General features: G+C 45.2%; 1 protein-coding gene across 2 annotated transcripts in view; it reads left to right on the top strand.

The window, feature by feature from the left end:
- SH3PXD2A (SH3 and PX domains 2A) overlaps window positions 1-15,044 on the top strand; it is a 232,485-nt gene that overhangs the window by 76,719 nt on the left and 140,722 nt on the right. For both annotated transcript variants that reach the window (XM_077748467.1, XM_077748468.1), the window contains exon 3: window positions 12,981-13,056. In XM_077748467.1, the coding sequence (XP_077604593.1) occupies window positions 12,981-13,056 (76 nt within the window). The remainder of the gene's footprint in view (window positions 1-12,980; window positions 13,057-15,044) is intronic.

Genomic DNA, 15,044 nt, shown 5'->3' with positions numbered 1-15,044 from the left:
GGAGGCAGGAGAGTCTGAGAAGGACTGTGACAACAGAAGCAGAATTTGGAGTGATGTGCTTTGAAGACAAAGGAAGGGGCCAACAGCCGAGGAACATAGGAGGCTTCTAGAAGCTATAGAAGGCAAGGAAACAGATTCTTCCCTGGGACTTTGGGAAGAAAACAGTGCTGCTGACACTTTGATTTTAGCCCCTGAAGACTCATTTCAGAGTCTGAAATGACCTGCTGACCTCCAGAACACTAAGAAAATAAATTTGTGTTGTTTGTTTTTGTTGTTTATTTATTTATTTTGAGAGAGACTTAGAGAGCACAAGCAGGGCAGGGGCAGGAAAAGGGAGGGAGAGAGAATCCCAAGCAGGCTCTGTACTGTCAGCATCGAGTCTGATGCAGGGTTCAGTCCCATGAATGGTGAGATCGTGACCTGAGCCGAAATCAAGAATCGGACACTTAACTGACTGAGCCACCCAGCTGCACCAAATGTGTGGTTTTAAGCCACTAAATTGTGGTAATTTGTTATGGCAGTGATAGGAAACTAATATCCAACTTAAATAAGCATTCAGGTTTTTCCAGGGGGACCCAAAGAAGTGACCCAAAGAAAAACAATCAATCAATCCTAGCAGTGGTGGTATGGATCCTGTGTGGGCAAGGGGCTTGTGCACACACTTGGGCAACCCTGTTTGTGCTATGCAGCCTCCAAGGGGGAAATGCATAGCTTTGGGAAGCCCCAAGACCTGGGCCTCACTCTTGACTCAGTCACTCCCTTGCTGTGTGTTGTTGAGCAAGTTACCTGATTTGTCTGTGTGCCTGTCTCCTCATCTATAAAACACAGGGCTAATCATACCTATCCTGTGAGTGGCACATACTAATTGCTCAATATTTGAATTCTTTTTGACTCTCACTACAGCCTGGAGAGGCAGGCAGGGGAGGATTGATTCACTGGACTTTTTTGGGCACACAGTTCCTGCTAGTCACTTGCCCTGTGTGGTTGGTCATGGTGGGTATGGAGGCAAGGGCACTTGTGAAACTCCAGCGCTCCTTAGTCTTGAGATCTCAGCTCTGGGAAGGGCAGGAGTGCTCCCAGTGCAGGGTTTGCAGCATCAGATTTGGAGTCAAGGAACCTTTTCTTGAGAGTGTGCTCCAATGGCCTTTGTACACAGGATGCTGGCACCTTCTCGAGAGGCTCCCTTGGAACAGGCAAGGCCAAATTGACGTTTGTGGGCTCCCTAGAGAGGCTGATGATTTGCTGTTCCCTTCAGATTGGTGGTGTTTAAATACGTGTTCAGAATGTCTTCAGCATCTGGTGGAAGCTGGCTGGGGAGAGTGAAGGACCCTGGTGCCTCCCCTACCCCCCAGCCTCCTCCCTTGTCCTGGGTTTTTCATCTCAGCTCACAGCAAAGCCAAGAAGTTACCAGACCCAGCCACTGTAGACAGCAGTTTAGTGAGTATTATTTCTTGAGCAGGCATTTGGGGCATCTCACCTGCCACCCCCACCCCAAAGCCTCCCACTACATGTGGCACCATTCTCGAGCTCTGGAAATGACACTGTCTCTCAGTCATGTCCCATTTCCAGTGACCCTGGAGGATACCCTAACTGCCCTGTGGAGTGGCATGCCAGGCATCTGCCCTTATGCTGCTCCGGTGCCAACTGTGTGGTCATCCCCAAATCACTGGAATATATGATTAGGGGCCTCCACCCTGGATCCCACCACTTGCTCTGAGATTTCATGGCAGCATTTCCTGGGATTCATGAACAAGACAGTTCACTCTAGTCTGACTGCTTCATCTGGCAGTCCTGACCCTCCCAATGCCAACCCTTTGTATCTGCCATTCCTGCCTTTTGAAGGCCTTTCTCTCCTTCCTTTCTGCAAGGCTTGGCTATACCGTGTCCTCCTCTGAGAAGTCTGCTTTGCTCACACAGCCACACTGATATCATCCTGCCCCCAACTCCCATTTTGTGGCTTTCTACACCTCAGCAGGGTGACACTCATCTAACGCTTCTATGTAAATAAATCTCCTGTGTCCATGTGGCTCTCCCAGCACGCAAACAGATCAGGGACCATGACTTACTCTCTTTCTGAAATACACTCATGCAGTACATGGGATGTCATAAGGTAAAGGCTTGACTGCGAAGGGAGGATTTGAGATAGTGAAGGTTTGCATATTTTCCCAAAAATGGTCAAGGAAGATTTCTTTGACTCGTCAAGGACTTTGGAAGCAGGGTTGGGCCCACTCTCAAAGTTGGGGTGTGCGCCAGTGTCCTGTGTCTTGGCTTCCACATGGCCTGGGCCCATCCTCAGCAAGTACATGCTCCAAGGCCAGGCAGCTCCTTACCAGGATGGATGACTCCTCTCTGCATCCTGTCTCTCTCCCTGGCTGCTGCTTCAGGGACATGTGAGGTGTCTGTTCCCTAAAGGCTGTAGTGGTTTTGATAAGAGTGGTTTTGATCCCTCCTGTCTACCCACCCTCACCCTGACTTCATCCTGGGAATATTCTGAGCAACTGCCATGCAGCCCTGTGCCTGCACTGCCCCTTTCTGTTTATAGAACACGCCTGCCCAGCATCTCCTCTGGGCTCTCATATCTGCCTCCTGAGTTACATCAGCTTCCCTCATTGCATAGACAAGGATAAGTGCCTTGCAAAGGGTCACTCGGTCAGCTGGTGCAGTTTGGAGCCCAGACTCCAGATTCAAGTGCTCTGCTCAGTGCTCTTTGAATGGCTGCTCCTGGGGTGACAAGGAGAGAATTTCAGTGATTCCTCTCTAGTTCATGTTCACACTGTCCTGGTTTTCCATGCCACAAAGCCATGAGATCTTATTCTCTTTTTATTATGGTCAGAAACCCATAAAACTTACCCTTTTTAAAATTGTGGTAAAGTACACATAACATGAAATTTACCATTTTAACTTCTTTTTTTAAACATTTTTAAAAAATATTTATTTGAGCAAGAGAGTGGGGGATGGGGAGAGAGAGAGAGGAATTCGGAGAATTCCAAGCCAGCTCTGTGCTGCCAGAGCAGAGCCCAGCTCAGGGCTTGAACCTACGAACCGTGAGATCATGACCTGAGCCAAAACCCGGAGTCGGATGCNAAAGAAATTTCCCCCCATTTTAACCTTTCTAAGTGTACAGTTTACTGTAGTACAACCACACTGGTATACAGCCCTTGCCATCATCTTTCCCCAGAGCTCTTTCATCCTTTTTTCTCCTTTAAGGCTTAGTTTTTTAATACCTTCTGGGGGGTAATTTCTTTTTAATAAGGGTGTTAGAAACTTTCAGAGTCCAAAGGTGTGGATCTCTTGAAGGTTCTCTTTGATTTTGTGTATATCGTCATATTGGTCATGGATACTAACGGTTTTATTTTTTCCTTGTGATTCTCTCATTTCTTTCTCTTGTGTTGATGCCTTGGCAAGGATCATTAGTACAATAATGGATAGACATAGAGATAGTGGCAACATCCTTGTTTGCCGCAGAGTTTCTTCCCTAGGGATTACTCTTCCCTAGGGTAGATAAACATCTTCAGATTAAGAAAGTTTACTCTTATTTCTTACTTGCTAAAAAACAAATCATAAATGGATGTTGAATTTTATCAAATACTTCATCTACCTATATGAGAATAATCATTTAGCTTTTATTCTTTATTTGATGATGTGGTAAATTACCTTAATAGATCTTCTAGTGAAGATTCTTACACTGTGATGAACTTTTAATAAGACTGTAACCCTCATGGTGGAATTTCTGAACTCTCTTTTTCTTTCTTTCACTGAATTTATTCATTCAGACCGTGGTAGTCAAGAGATCCAGTTTTGAAGCCAGAATACCTGGGTTTGAATCCCAGTTCCATACCTTGCTAGTTTGGGCAAGTTATTTAATCTCTGTGTGTTGGTTTCTTTCTCTGGAAAATAATAACACCTACATTAAAGAGTTGATATGCAAATTAAATGAGATAAGCCATGTGAAAATTCTTAGCACAGTGCCTAACACAGAGTTCTCAATAAATGTTATTTTTACTATCAAGCATTTATTGAGCACCTGCTTTCTACCAGGACCTGTGCTAGGTGCTGGGACCACAAAAGTAGGGCAATCGCATGACCCTATTAACCAGTACAATGCTAAAAGTCCTGTTTTACACCTGTTATCCTGACATAATTATTTCTAGCATTTTCTTTTGGTCTCAAAATTTCCCATTCTGGATGATCAATTATTTGCTCACCAACTTATAAATGAAGAGATCTGTGTAATATGGATGTCGAGGACCTGCTGGACCTTGTGCACAACTGAGCTTCCCGAACGCAGAGCAGAATTATGGTTGTAGTCAAGGTAAATGTTCTTCAGAGCTCCACAGATGCCACAAGTCTTTCCCACGTCTTCCTGTTTGTGTCTTTGCCCATGAGAAATCTGCAGCCATCATTATCTTTGTTCCTCTGAATGTAATGTATATTTTTCCTTTGGCTGTTTTTTAAGATTTCTCTCATTATTACTGATTTTTAGGCATCTGTTTATGATGTGAATTGGTGTAGTTCCTTTTGTTTCTTGTCTTTGAAGTTGGTTGAGTTTCTAGGGTCTCTAAGTACAAACAAGAAATCACAGAGGAGAGGACACTTGGGTGGCTCAGTCTGTTAAGTGTCCCACTTCGGCTCAGGTCATGATCTTATAGTTCATGAGTTCGAGCCCTGTGCTGGTCTCTGCTGTCAGCTCTGTCAGCTCAGAGCCTGGAACCTGTTTCGGAATCTGTGTCCCCCTCTCTCGGCCCCTCGCCACTCATATTCTCTCTCTCAAAAGTAAATAAACATTAAAAAATTTTAAAAAAGAAATCACAAAGGAAAATTTAAAACTTAGAATGAATTTAATGAAAGATGTGCAACACCTCTACACTGAAAACTATGATACATTGCTGAATGAATGGAAAGATCTAAATAAATGGAAAGATTTACCATGTTCATAGATTAGAAGTCTCAATATTGTTAAATAGCTGTTCTCCCTAAGTTGCTGTATAGAGTCCATGTAATTCTATTAAAAATTTCAGGAAGGGTTTACTTTTAATATTTTGTAGAAATTAACCAATTTATTCCAAAATTTGTTTGAAAATGCAAAGAATCTAGAATGACCAGAACGATTTTGAAAAAGAACAAAAAGTTTGATATCAAGACTTAGCTAAAAACCTATAGTAATCAAGAAAGCATGGTTTGGTGTCAGGATATATAAATCTGTCAATGGAACAGCAAAGAGAATCCAGAAGTAGTAGACCCACACATATATAGTTAATTGATTTTTGACAAAGAAATCCATATAATTCAGTGGGTAGAAAGATAGTCTTTTCAAAGAGTTTTTCTGGAATGATAGGCTCTCTGCATCCTAAGAATTATGTATTGAAGTTTGATATTAGATTTCATTTGAACAGAGAACTCTGCTGAACTGCCCCCCAAAAGAATTTGCTAGTAATTGTTTTAGAGATGCTGTCCAGTCTCAAATCTATGGTTTTTATGTCTTCATGGGAAAGTTCAGGATTGTGCCACAATTTTGAGACTCACTAGACACTAGTGTGATGACCCCTGCCCCAGATGGATAGCCAGCACTGGGCCTGGTACTTTGGGGTGGGGGAACAGAAAGAAAACATGAAAGGAGATTACTTCTAGGATGGCTGTATAATGAACTCTCTCTCCCCAGTGAAACAATCAAAAATAGTGAAAATCATTTTTATTCATCTAAGTCTCTGGAAATTGTCCTAAATGGATGATTGAAATGGCAAATGGAGAAACATTTATTTAAGAAAATCTAAATTTCAGTAAGAATGGCAAGTGTCTGTGGCATTTGACCCACAACTGCTCCCCACCCACACACAATCTCAGTGTAACAGAAGCTGTACTTCTTTTTTTTTTCTTNTTTTCCGGAGGGGCTGCACCAGTTTGCATTCCCACCAACAGTGTAGGAGGGTGCCCGTTTCTCCACATCCTCGCCAGCATCTAGAGTTCTCTGATTTGCTCATTTTAGCCACTCTGACTGGCGTGAGGTGGTATCTCAGTGTGGTCAGAAGCTCTATTTCTGCTGTAAGCAGCCCTCGACACGGGGCTCCCTCTCCCTCCAGCTCCCAGTCTAGAGCTACTATAGTAATCATAACAATTATTGGACTTATAGCATATATAAATGTAATACATATAATATTAACAGTACCAAAAAAGAAAAAGAGAATATAGTTATATAGGATTAATTTTTTTTTATCTCACTGGAATTGACTTATAAATCTAAAGTAGATTCTGATAAGGTAAGATGTATACCATAAGCCCTAGAGAACTATGAAGAAGTAACTAAAAAATATAGTGAAAAAACATTAAAGGAATTAAAATGTTATATTAGAAAACAAAAGAACTGTAATGGCTATACTGATATCAGACAAAATGGACTTTAAGACAAAAATGTTATTGTATAAATGGAGAGACATCCCATGTCCATGGACTAGAAGACTTAATATTGCTAAGATGGCAGCACTCCGCAAACCCATCTGCAGATTCTGCCCATGCATGCCTATCGCATCCCAGCCAGAGCACTCCACAAATCCATCTGCAGATTCCACCCATGTATTCCTATCACATCTCAGTTGTCTTCTTTGCAGATATTGACAAGGTGATCCCAAAATTCATAAGGAAATTCAAGGGACTACAAATAGCCAAAACACTTCTGGAAAAAAGCCACAAAGTTGGAGGAGAGGATTCACATTTCCTGATTTCAAAACTGAATAATAGCAAGAGAATATTAAGACAAGCCACAGACTGGGAAAAGATATTTGCAAAAATTTGATAAATGATTGTTATGCAAAATATACAAAGAATTCTTAAAACTCAACAATAAGAATGAAATACCTGATTAATGGAGAGGCAAAGATCTGAACAGTCACCTCACAAAAGAAGGTATTTTGGTGACAAGCATATGAAAAGGTGCTCAATATTATATGTCATTAGGGAATTGAAAATTAAAATAATAATGAGATACTACTAGATACCTATTAGAATAGTGAAAATCCAAAAACAGTGACAGTACCAAATGCTGGTGAGGATGTGCAGCAATGGAAACTCTCGTTCATTGCTAGAGGAAATAAAAAATGGTATAGCCACTTTGAAGACAGTTGGCAATTTTTTACAAAATTAAACATATTCTCACTATACAATTCAGCAATCACCCTCTTTGGTATTTACCAAAGTTGAAAAATTTGTCCACACAAAAACGTGCACAGGAATGTTTGTAGCAGCATTATTCATAATCAGGAAAACTTGGAAGCAGCGAAGGTGTCCTGTAGGTGAACAGATAAATAAACTAGTAGTCCAGACAATGGAATATTATTGCTATTAAGGTATGAAAACCAAAATAAGCTATCAAGGTATGAAAAGATATGGAGGGACCTTATATGCATGTCAAAGAAGTAAAAGAAGCCAACCTGAAAAGACTAGATACTATATGGTCCCAACTATATGACATTTTGGAAAAAGTGGAACTAGGAAGACAGTAGGAAGATGAGTGATTTCCAGAGGTTAGAGGAAGGGAGTAGAGCACAGAGGATTTTTAGGGAAGTGAGATTATTCTATATGATAGATCATAATGGATACATGTGTTATACATGTGCCCAAACCCATAGGATGTACAAGACCAATACCCAACTGTACAATAACACCCTACTGTACACTCTGGACTTGGAGTGAGAGTCATGTATCAATATAGTTTCATCAATTGTAACAAATCGACCATGCTGGGCTGTGATTTTGATGGTGAGGGAGACCAGGAGTGTGTGTGGTCAAGGATATGTGAGAATGGTATGCACTTGCTGTTCAATTTTGCTGGAAACCTAAAACTGTTTGAAAGAATGAAATCCTTTAAAAAGAAAACAACTTGGGGCACCTGAGTGGCTCTGTCAGTTAAGCATCTGACTCTTGACTTCAGCTCAGGTCATGATCTCATGGTTCTTGAGTTTGAGCCCTGCATCAGGCTTTGCGTTGACAGTGCTTTTGGGTTTCTCTACTTTCCTTTCTCTCTCTCTCTTTGTTCCTCCCTCACTCGTGTGCATGCTCTCTTCTCTCAAAATAAACTTAACAAAAGAGGGGGCGCCTAGGTGGCTCAGTTGGTTAAGTACCCAACTTCAGCTCAGGTCATGATCTTGTAGTCTGTGAGTTGGAGCCCTGCATTGGGCTAAGTGCTTACAGCTCAGAGCCTGGAGCCTGATTCAGATTCTGTGTCTCCCTCTCTCACTGACCCTCCCCCACTCATGCTCTCTCTCTCTCAAAAAATAAATAGTTAAAAAAATTAAAAAAAGAAAACAACTTAATGCAAAGCCACAGTAATCAAGATGGTGTGGGATGGCAAGAAGGATAGACATATAGATCAAAGGAATTGACTTGAGAGTCCAGGAATAAACCTATGTTTATGGTGAACTGATTTTCTACAAGGGCGCTGAAACCATTCAAAGGGAAATGTGCTTCCTCCTGGGCAATGAGATGAACTTGTACCAAAAAACCCACAAAAGTCTGTGTGAAGTACTCTAATAGGGAATACAAACCAGGAATGCTGTTAGAATTCAAAGAAAGGTGGTGGTCACCTTTATCTGGGATGGTCAAGGAAGCGTTCCCAGAGCAGATGCCTCTTGAGAAGGCTATCAGTGAAGGAAGGGAAGGCGGAAGTACATTTCAGGCCACAGAGGATTAGAAGTTTAAGAAAAGCCACATGTATTGCTACTTATTGTCCATCTCTGTCTCTGTGATCCTCCTGCTGTGTCCCCAGAATCTAACCCAGGGACTGGTAACCCTCAGTCAGTACAGTGGACAAAGCAGTTCTGAGGTTTCCCTGGATCCCTCATGGTCCCCCAGTGATGCTGAGTAGCCTTGCCCGTTTTTTAGGGGAATTGCTAGGTTAGGGAACCCACCACCTCTTGCAGTAAAGTTCCCTTTGTTCCTGAACTAGAAATGGTGACAAGGATTAAGGCTTGAGGGTTGGAGCCTCAAAGCTGGAGTGGCTGGGAACTCCACCCTCTCGGAAGGGTGAGGAGTTGGCCTCTTGGGTTACACGTGTGCCCCAGCTGGGCTTGGGCCCACCCTTCTCTCTCCTCAGTGTTTATTGCTGCTCAGCCCAGCCCAAGAAGAGCTGCCGAGTCAGCTTGTCTGGCTGGGCCAGCTCTTGGACTTGAGCTGCTCTGTATCTCTCACACTGTCCACCCCTTAGATAAACAGCGCAGCATCCTCCACACACTGCGAAGTTCTGATGTGGCTGCAAAGGGCTCCATTAGCCTGACACCTCTCTCTAAGAAGGACCCTGGCAGTGGGCCCTGCTTTTCTTCCAGCTGAGTCAGGCCCTTGCTGGAGTGACAAGGGAATCCACTTCCTGCCTGAAAAGGTGGCCGCAGTAGAATTCCGGGCTGGGCGGGGCCTTCCTCCCTGTTGCCCACGCACCCGGGCCTGGGCAGGCCTCCTCATGAGGCAGCCCCTTTGGCTTCATGTGAGTGTTTTCTCTGTCAAAGTCAGCCCTGCAACCTGGGCGCTGACCAGGCTACAGACCCACCTATGCCTGGGTGAGGGTGACATTGGATTGTATATCACACATGGCCCCAGATGTTTATTCCATCACCCACCACTCTGCCATCCAGTGCCTGCACGGAGATGCCGAACTGTGCGGCTTTGCGAGCCCTGAATCCTGAGTACACTCACCTGGGCCGCCTTTGTTTGCTTTGCTCTGGAGTCTGAACCAGGGGCTCTGCTTTCTTTGAAAGGTGACCTGTGGGCAGAGAAAATGTCACCAGCAGCTGGTTAGTGGTGCTTCCTTTTCACCTGGTCGCTGAGCCTTGGGAACGACAGGGAGGGCAGATGCTGAAGCTCTGTGGTCTCGGCCCTGCTGATGGGATTAGGTGACAGGTGTTGCTGGACTCCGCTCCAGAGGGCTGGGGAGGAGTGGTGCAGGCTGGCCGGGTACTCACAGTTCTGGAGAGGATGTATTGACCCAGTACTCTGAGCAGATGGGTTTGTCTTGGCCTCTGGAGGGCCCAGACTAAGCCAGAGTGGGGGCAGAAGAAAATCTGTTAGAGAAGGAGGAGGTGGGAGAGAGACCAGCTGCAAAGCATCCTCCAACAGGCCTTTTGAGGGGAAATTCAAATCTGCGGGGCTGTTAGATGGCCCCTTCCTTCTAGGAGACACGTGAACCCATTGAGGCAATTCAGACTGCTCTCTGGCAGGGAAGGCCCGGGGAATGTGACCGTCACACTGCCAGGACAGAGCTGGCTTCATCTCCTGCAGGAAGCCTTCCCTGACCTCCTCCTTCAGTCTTCAGGATCCTTCTCATGTGTCCTCGCCGTTCCCTGTCTGCTCATCTATTTCTAGCACCACAGCAAACTTCTGAATGGGGCCCAGGAAACTGCATTTTTAACTAACACCACCCACCCCCCAAAGACGTTTCCGGCATCTGCAGACTTCAGACTACACTTTAAGAATAGTCTTGCCCCAGTACAGCCTCTCCAATAAAAATACAACTTGAACCACGTGTGTAATTTAAAATTTTCTAGTAGCCACTTAAAAACATAAAAGAAAACGGGTGAAATTATTTTAAAAGTAATTTTATTTAACATGAGATATCCAAAATATTATCATTTCAATATACAGTCAACACAAAAATTGTTCATAAGATGTTTCACATTTCTTTTGTACTAAGTCTTTGAACCTGGTATATATTTTACATTTACAACACACCTCAGTTTGGATAGGCCTAATTTCAGGTGCTCAACAGCCACACATGGCTAATGACTGTCACATAGGCAGAGTAGCTCTAGAGCTGTGTAGTGAGTATGGTCCGTGGGCCAGCAGGTCCAGCATTCCCTAGGAGCTTGGTAGAAATGCAGGTTCTCAGGCCCCCACCTGGACACTATATAGTGTCAGAGTGTTGATGAGCTCATTTTATTTATGCATAGAAGAATGTCTGGAAAGGATATATACCCCAAAACATTAATGTCACTTTTTCCAGGGGAGGAATTATGAGTGATTCTCATTCTCCTTTTGATCACTCACTGCTTCTGTAATTTCTGGGTTTTCCCTTCGGTGAACATGAATTTTTATGTGATACTGAAATAAAATGTACTAAACAGAATGTGGGTGAAGAAAATGGGAAAAGGAGAAAATGGGAATTCTATTGTGCATTGAATTTGTTTGAAAATGTATTAATTAAGAAAAAAATCCTAAGTGCAAGTTTAGAGTGTTATGTCCCAGTGAATATATTTCCACAAAGCAAGCACTTATTAAGTGTTTGAGAGATGGACTTACAACATTAAGGTTTGAAAACTCATGAGCCAGCTTCTGTTAAATTTCTGTAGTTGGGAAGTGAAAGTTAATTATGATGCAGTCTCTGTCTTGTTTTGAATTGAATCTGCCCTTCACGTGTGGGCTCTAATAGCCTGTGTGCCTGTGTGTGTTAGATGATGATTGTGCAAGAGAGCAACCTGAAATCATTGTTAGCACTGGGCGGTGGGGGGGTGGGGGTGATGGGAATAAGCACAGGTGCATGCACACGTGTGAAATCTAGCACAAGACTACTTTTCACCACCTTCAGGACTGGCACTTTGGTCCAAGCCTCCATCAGTAGGCTCCTGCCTGGTATCTTGCCTCCACCCCCATGGCCCATTCACCACTGTGAAGTTAAGCCATCCTGCCCATGATATGGCCCACCTCTCGGATCTCAGTGCCTGTACCTCAGCCCCTACTCTCTCTACTCCACAGCAGCCACACTGGCCTTTTCAGGCTCTTTTTGCACTTCCCGTTCCCTGAGCTGGAACATTCTCTCCCTTCCTTGTGGCTTGCTTACCTACCTCCTGTGGTCTCCACCGAATTGCCATCTGTTTCCTAAGACCTTTCTCAGCATGCCATACCAGCGGACAACCTCTGCTCTGCTCCAACACCATCCCTGGCCTCCTTGTTCTTCATGGCATTTATCAATGCATATTTATTTGTTTACTGTTTGTCCCTCTACACTAGAATCTAAACTCCCTGAAATCAGAGACTTCGTTGCTTTTCTTTATGGCCGTTTTTTTTGGTGTTCGGTGCTCTAAGTAAGGGCTCAATAAAAATCTGAAGGAATGGACTTCGGATACCATGTGACTGATCTTCCTCATTTGACCAAGGAGGGGCCTGAAGCCCTACTGAGCAAGCTTCCACGCCTTGCCCAGGGTCACTCAGCTGGGGCAGCAGGACTAGATCCTGCCCTGGTCATTCTGCTTCAGCCTGTGCCTTGGAAGGAAGATTAACCATACACACAGGGGCTGTGTGGCCTCGTCCATCCTGTCTCCTGTGTGTTTTTCCAGTTTATGCAGAATTTCAGCCCAGAATAGCAGAAGAAAAAACATAGTTATTCCTCCAGAACACTGGAAACTCTTCCGGTGGGTCTGTCCCTGGAAAAACAGCAGCAATCTCAGGGTGGGAAGGTAGGAAATGGACTTAGGGGGGTCTTACAGCAGCGGGGGCGACGGGCTGGGTTTGGTTTTATAATGAAAATAACATCTGAGTCTGTTTCCGCAGAGTGGTTCTGGAAGGTGGGTGGTCTGTCTCAAGTATCAGGTGTGGCCTTCCCCCTGTCCTGGCCCGGGAGGGTTTGAGACAGCCAGTGGCTCAAGGGCTCACCCAGCAGATAACGTATGGAAGAAGCTGGACCCAAGGAAGGCCCTGGAAACTCCACCTGCAGCCTGGCCTGGAAAGCCTGCTGCTCTCTACCCTGGTCTCATGAGGGGGCATCTTCAGATACTTTCCTCTATGCCCCCACGCCTGCTTGAGACTGTTCGACAGCCCTTTGATGCATAGAGAGCTCTGGCCTCCTCTCTCTCATGCCCCATGTGGTGTACCAATCGTCTGTGAAATAAGAGATTGAGGTATCTCTCATCCGTGTGAAGGCAGTGGGGCCCTGGAGCGGTAGAGTAGAGTGGGGAAGAGACTCTGAGGGCTCTTCCAGTCTTCTGAATCCTGTCTGTTTGGCTCCTCAGATGCAGCTTTTGGATAAATTTCCCATTGAAGGTGGCCAGAAGGACCCCAAGCAGAGAATCATCCCCTTCCTTCCAGGTAAGCTTTGGATGGCCCCACTGTTGGGATGGGAGGCAAGCTGGGGAGAGGCATTTCTTAGGCTAAGAAAACACTGGCTATGAGGCACTTGGGTGGCTCAGTTGGTTAAGCATCCGGCTCTCGATTTTGGCTCAGGTCATGATCTCACGGTTTGTGATATTGAACCCCGAGTCAGGGCTTGAGATTCTCTCTCTCCTTCTCTCTCTGCCCCTCCCCTGCTCATGTGCACACACTCAGTCTCTCTTTCTCTGTCTGTCTCTCTCTCTCTCTCTCAAAATAAATAAATAAACACTAAAAAGAAAAGAAAAGGCTGACTACTAAGCCAGAAATTCTGGGCAGGGTGGGCCTAGGAATCTTCATACTAATAACCCCCCAGAGATGAGAAGCCCCTGATTGTGAAGGCCACTGCCACCACAGGGACATCTCCCACCATTCCCAGGCCACCTCTATAGGTTCCAGGCCATGCAACTTCTAAGGCATTTCTTAGACTCTGGGACTTTGGTTTCCTCTCTCCAGAAAGCACAAACAGATCAAGTCTTCAAGAGGATGAAGAACTCCAGGCTGAACTCTTTCCGCTAAACCCATTGTAATCATAGAGACCTTTAATTTAAGCACCCTTCCCATGTCCGATCTTGGGTCCTTCTGGCACACACCCAGCTGAGGAGGCTCTGAGAGCTTACATAACACAGCCTATGAGTAGGCAGAGCAAGAATTCGAACCCGGGTCTCTCTGGCCATAAAGGCCATTAACCACTACACCCTTTTGGAACATGTTTAAGGAATTAATTCTGTCTAATTTAGAGGAAAGCTTCCCAGATGTGTCATAATCTCCTATTACTATGATGTCTTAAATTGGTATACAGTATATAACTTACAAAGTGCTTTTTTTGTTATTGTACACAAATCTCCCTACTGAGGTGTATATTCTGATTTTTGCTTGAGGGATGAAGATGTTGGGGTTTGGAGATGTTAAGTAACACCTCATAAAAGTGGCAGAGCTGAGTCTTCTGCTCCAGTCTGGGCTCTTTACCCTGAACCTGACTCCAGATGATCCTCTGCCTTTCCCCAGGACAGTGAGCAGGGCTGGGTTACAGTGGGCCTCGTCCGCATTACTCTTGGGCCCCGGCAATGGCAATCAGTGGGACCTTTGCAAGAAGTGGGGTCTCTGTCTCATTACCCTCTGACAGCCCATCAGCCTGTGGTCAGCACCTGCTCAGTGGCTTGCAAACACATGCAGGGGCACTGCCCTCAGAGAGTGGGTCCTCCCTGAAAGGTGCTCCTCACACACCCGCATCCGCTAAATCAGCAAAAGACCAGATCATGCTAAAACGGGAGAATCAATTCAGCTATGGGGAAGAACTGCCCTTCCACATCTCATGGTTTGGGCAAGACTGGAACCAGTCAGTGGGGGTATAGAGAATCTCACCCCTAGGCCCCTTCCGTGAAGGCAGAGGACTGTTTCTCTGTCACTGGCTGAGGAGCTAATGGGGTGGGGAGTAGGGGGTAGGGACTTTCATGCTCTACCTGGCTTTGCACTGAGTCCTGAGGGAATTTAGAATGTCCCAACACCCAGGTTTGTATGACCTTGGATGTTGCTCCAGTACTGTCCAGATGCTCTGCCCACCAAGGACCTGGGAGCCCAGCTGGGATGCTGTGGACACAAGTGTCCCAGAGCCAACATGAGGCCAGGGCAGTGCCCTGGTATCAGAGGTAGACTTGGCCTTGGGGCATGAAAGCTGCCTGTTTCCTTGAGAAGGATGGGCTTTGTCTTCCACTGGTGGCCAGTGCTCCAGGGAAATACCACCTTGTCGTCATTTGTCTGCGAGTATTTATGAGGGGCTCAGCCTATGCGAGGCCCGGGGATAAGTACTTGGGGCTAGGGGCTGGGATGGCCTGGCGAGTCAAGGGAAGATGGAGATGTGTTGCCTTCGTCTAAGGAATCTTCAAGCTACTAAGAGAGATGAGAGAGGCGGGGTCTGCTCCCTAATC

This window comes from Crocuta crocuta, unplaced genomic scaffold (genome assembly GCF_008692635.1).
Source record: "Crocuta crocuta isolate KB4526 unplaced genomic scaffold, BGI_CrCroc_1.0 scaffold619, whole genome shotgun sequence".
In the NCBI taxonomy this organism is placed as follows: Eukaryota; Metazoa; Chordata; class Mammalia; order Carnivora; family Hyaenidae; genus Crocuta; species Crocuta crocuta.
The sequence above is the reverse complement of the archived record's forward strand: the minus strand, read 5'-3'. Positions and strand labels throughout refer to the sequence as shown.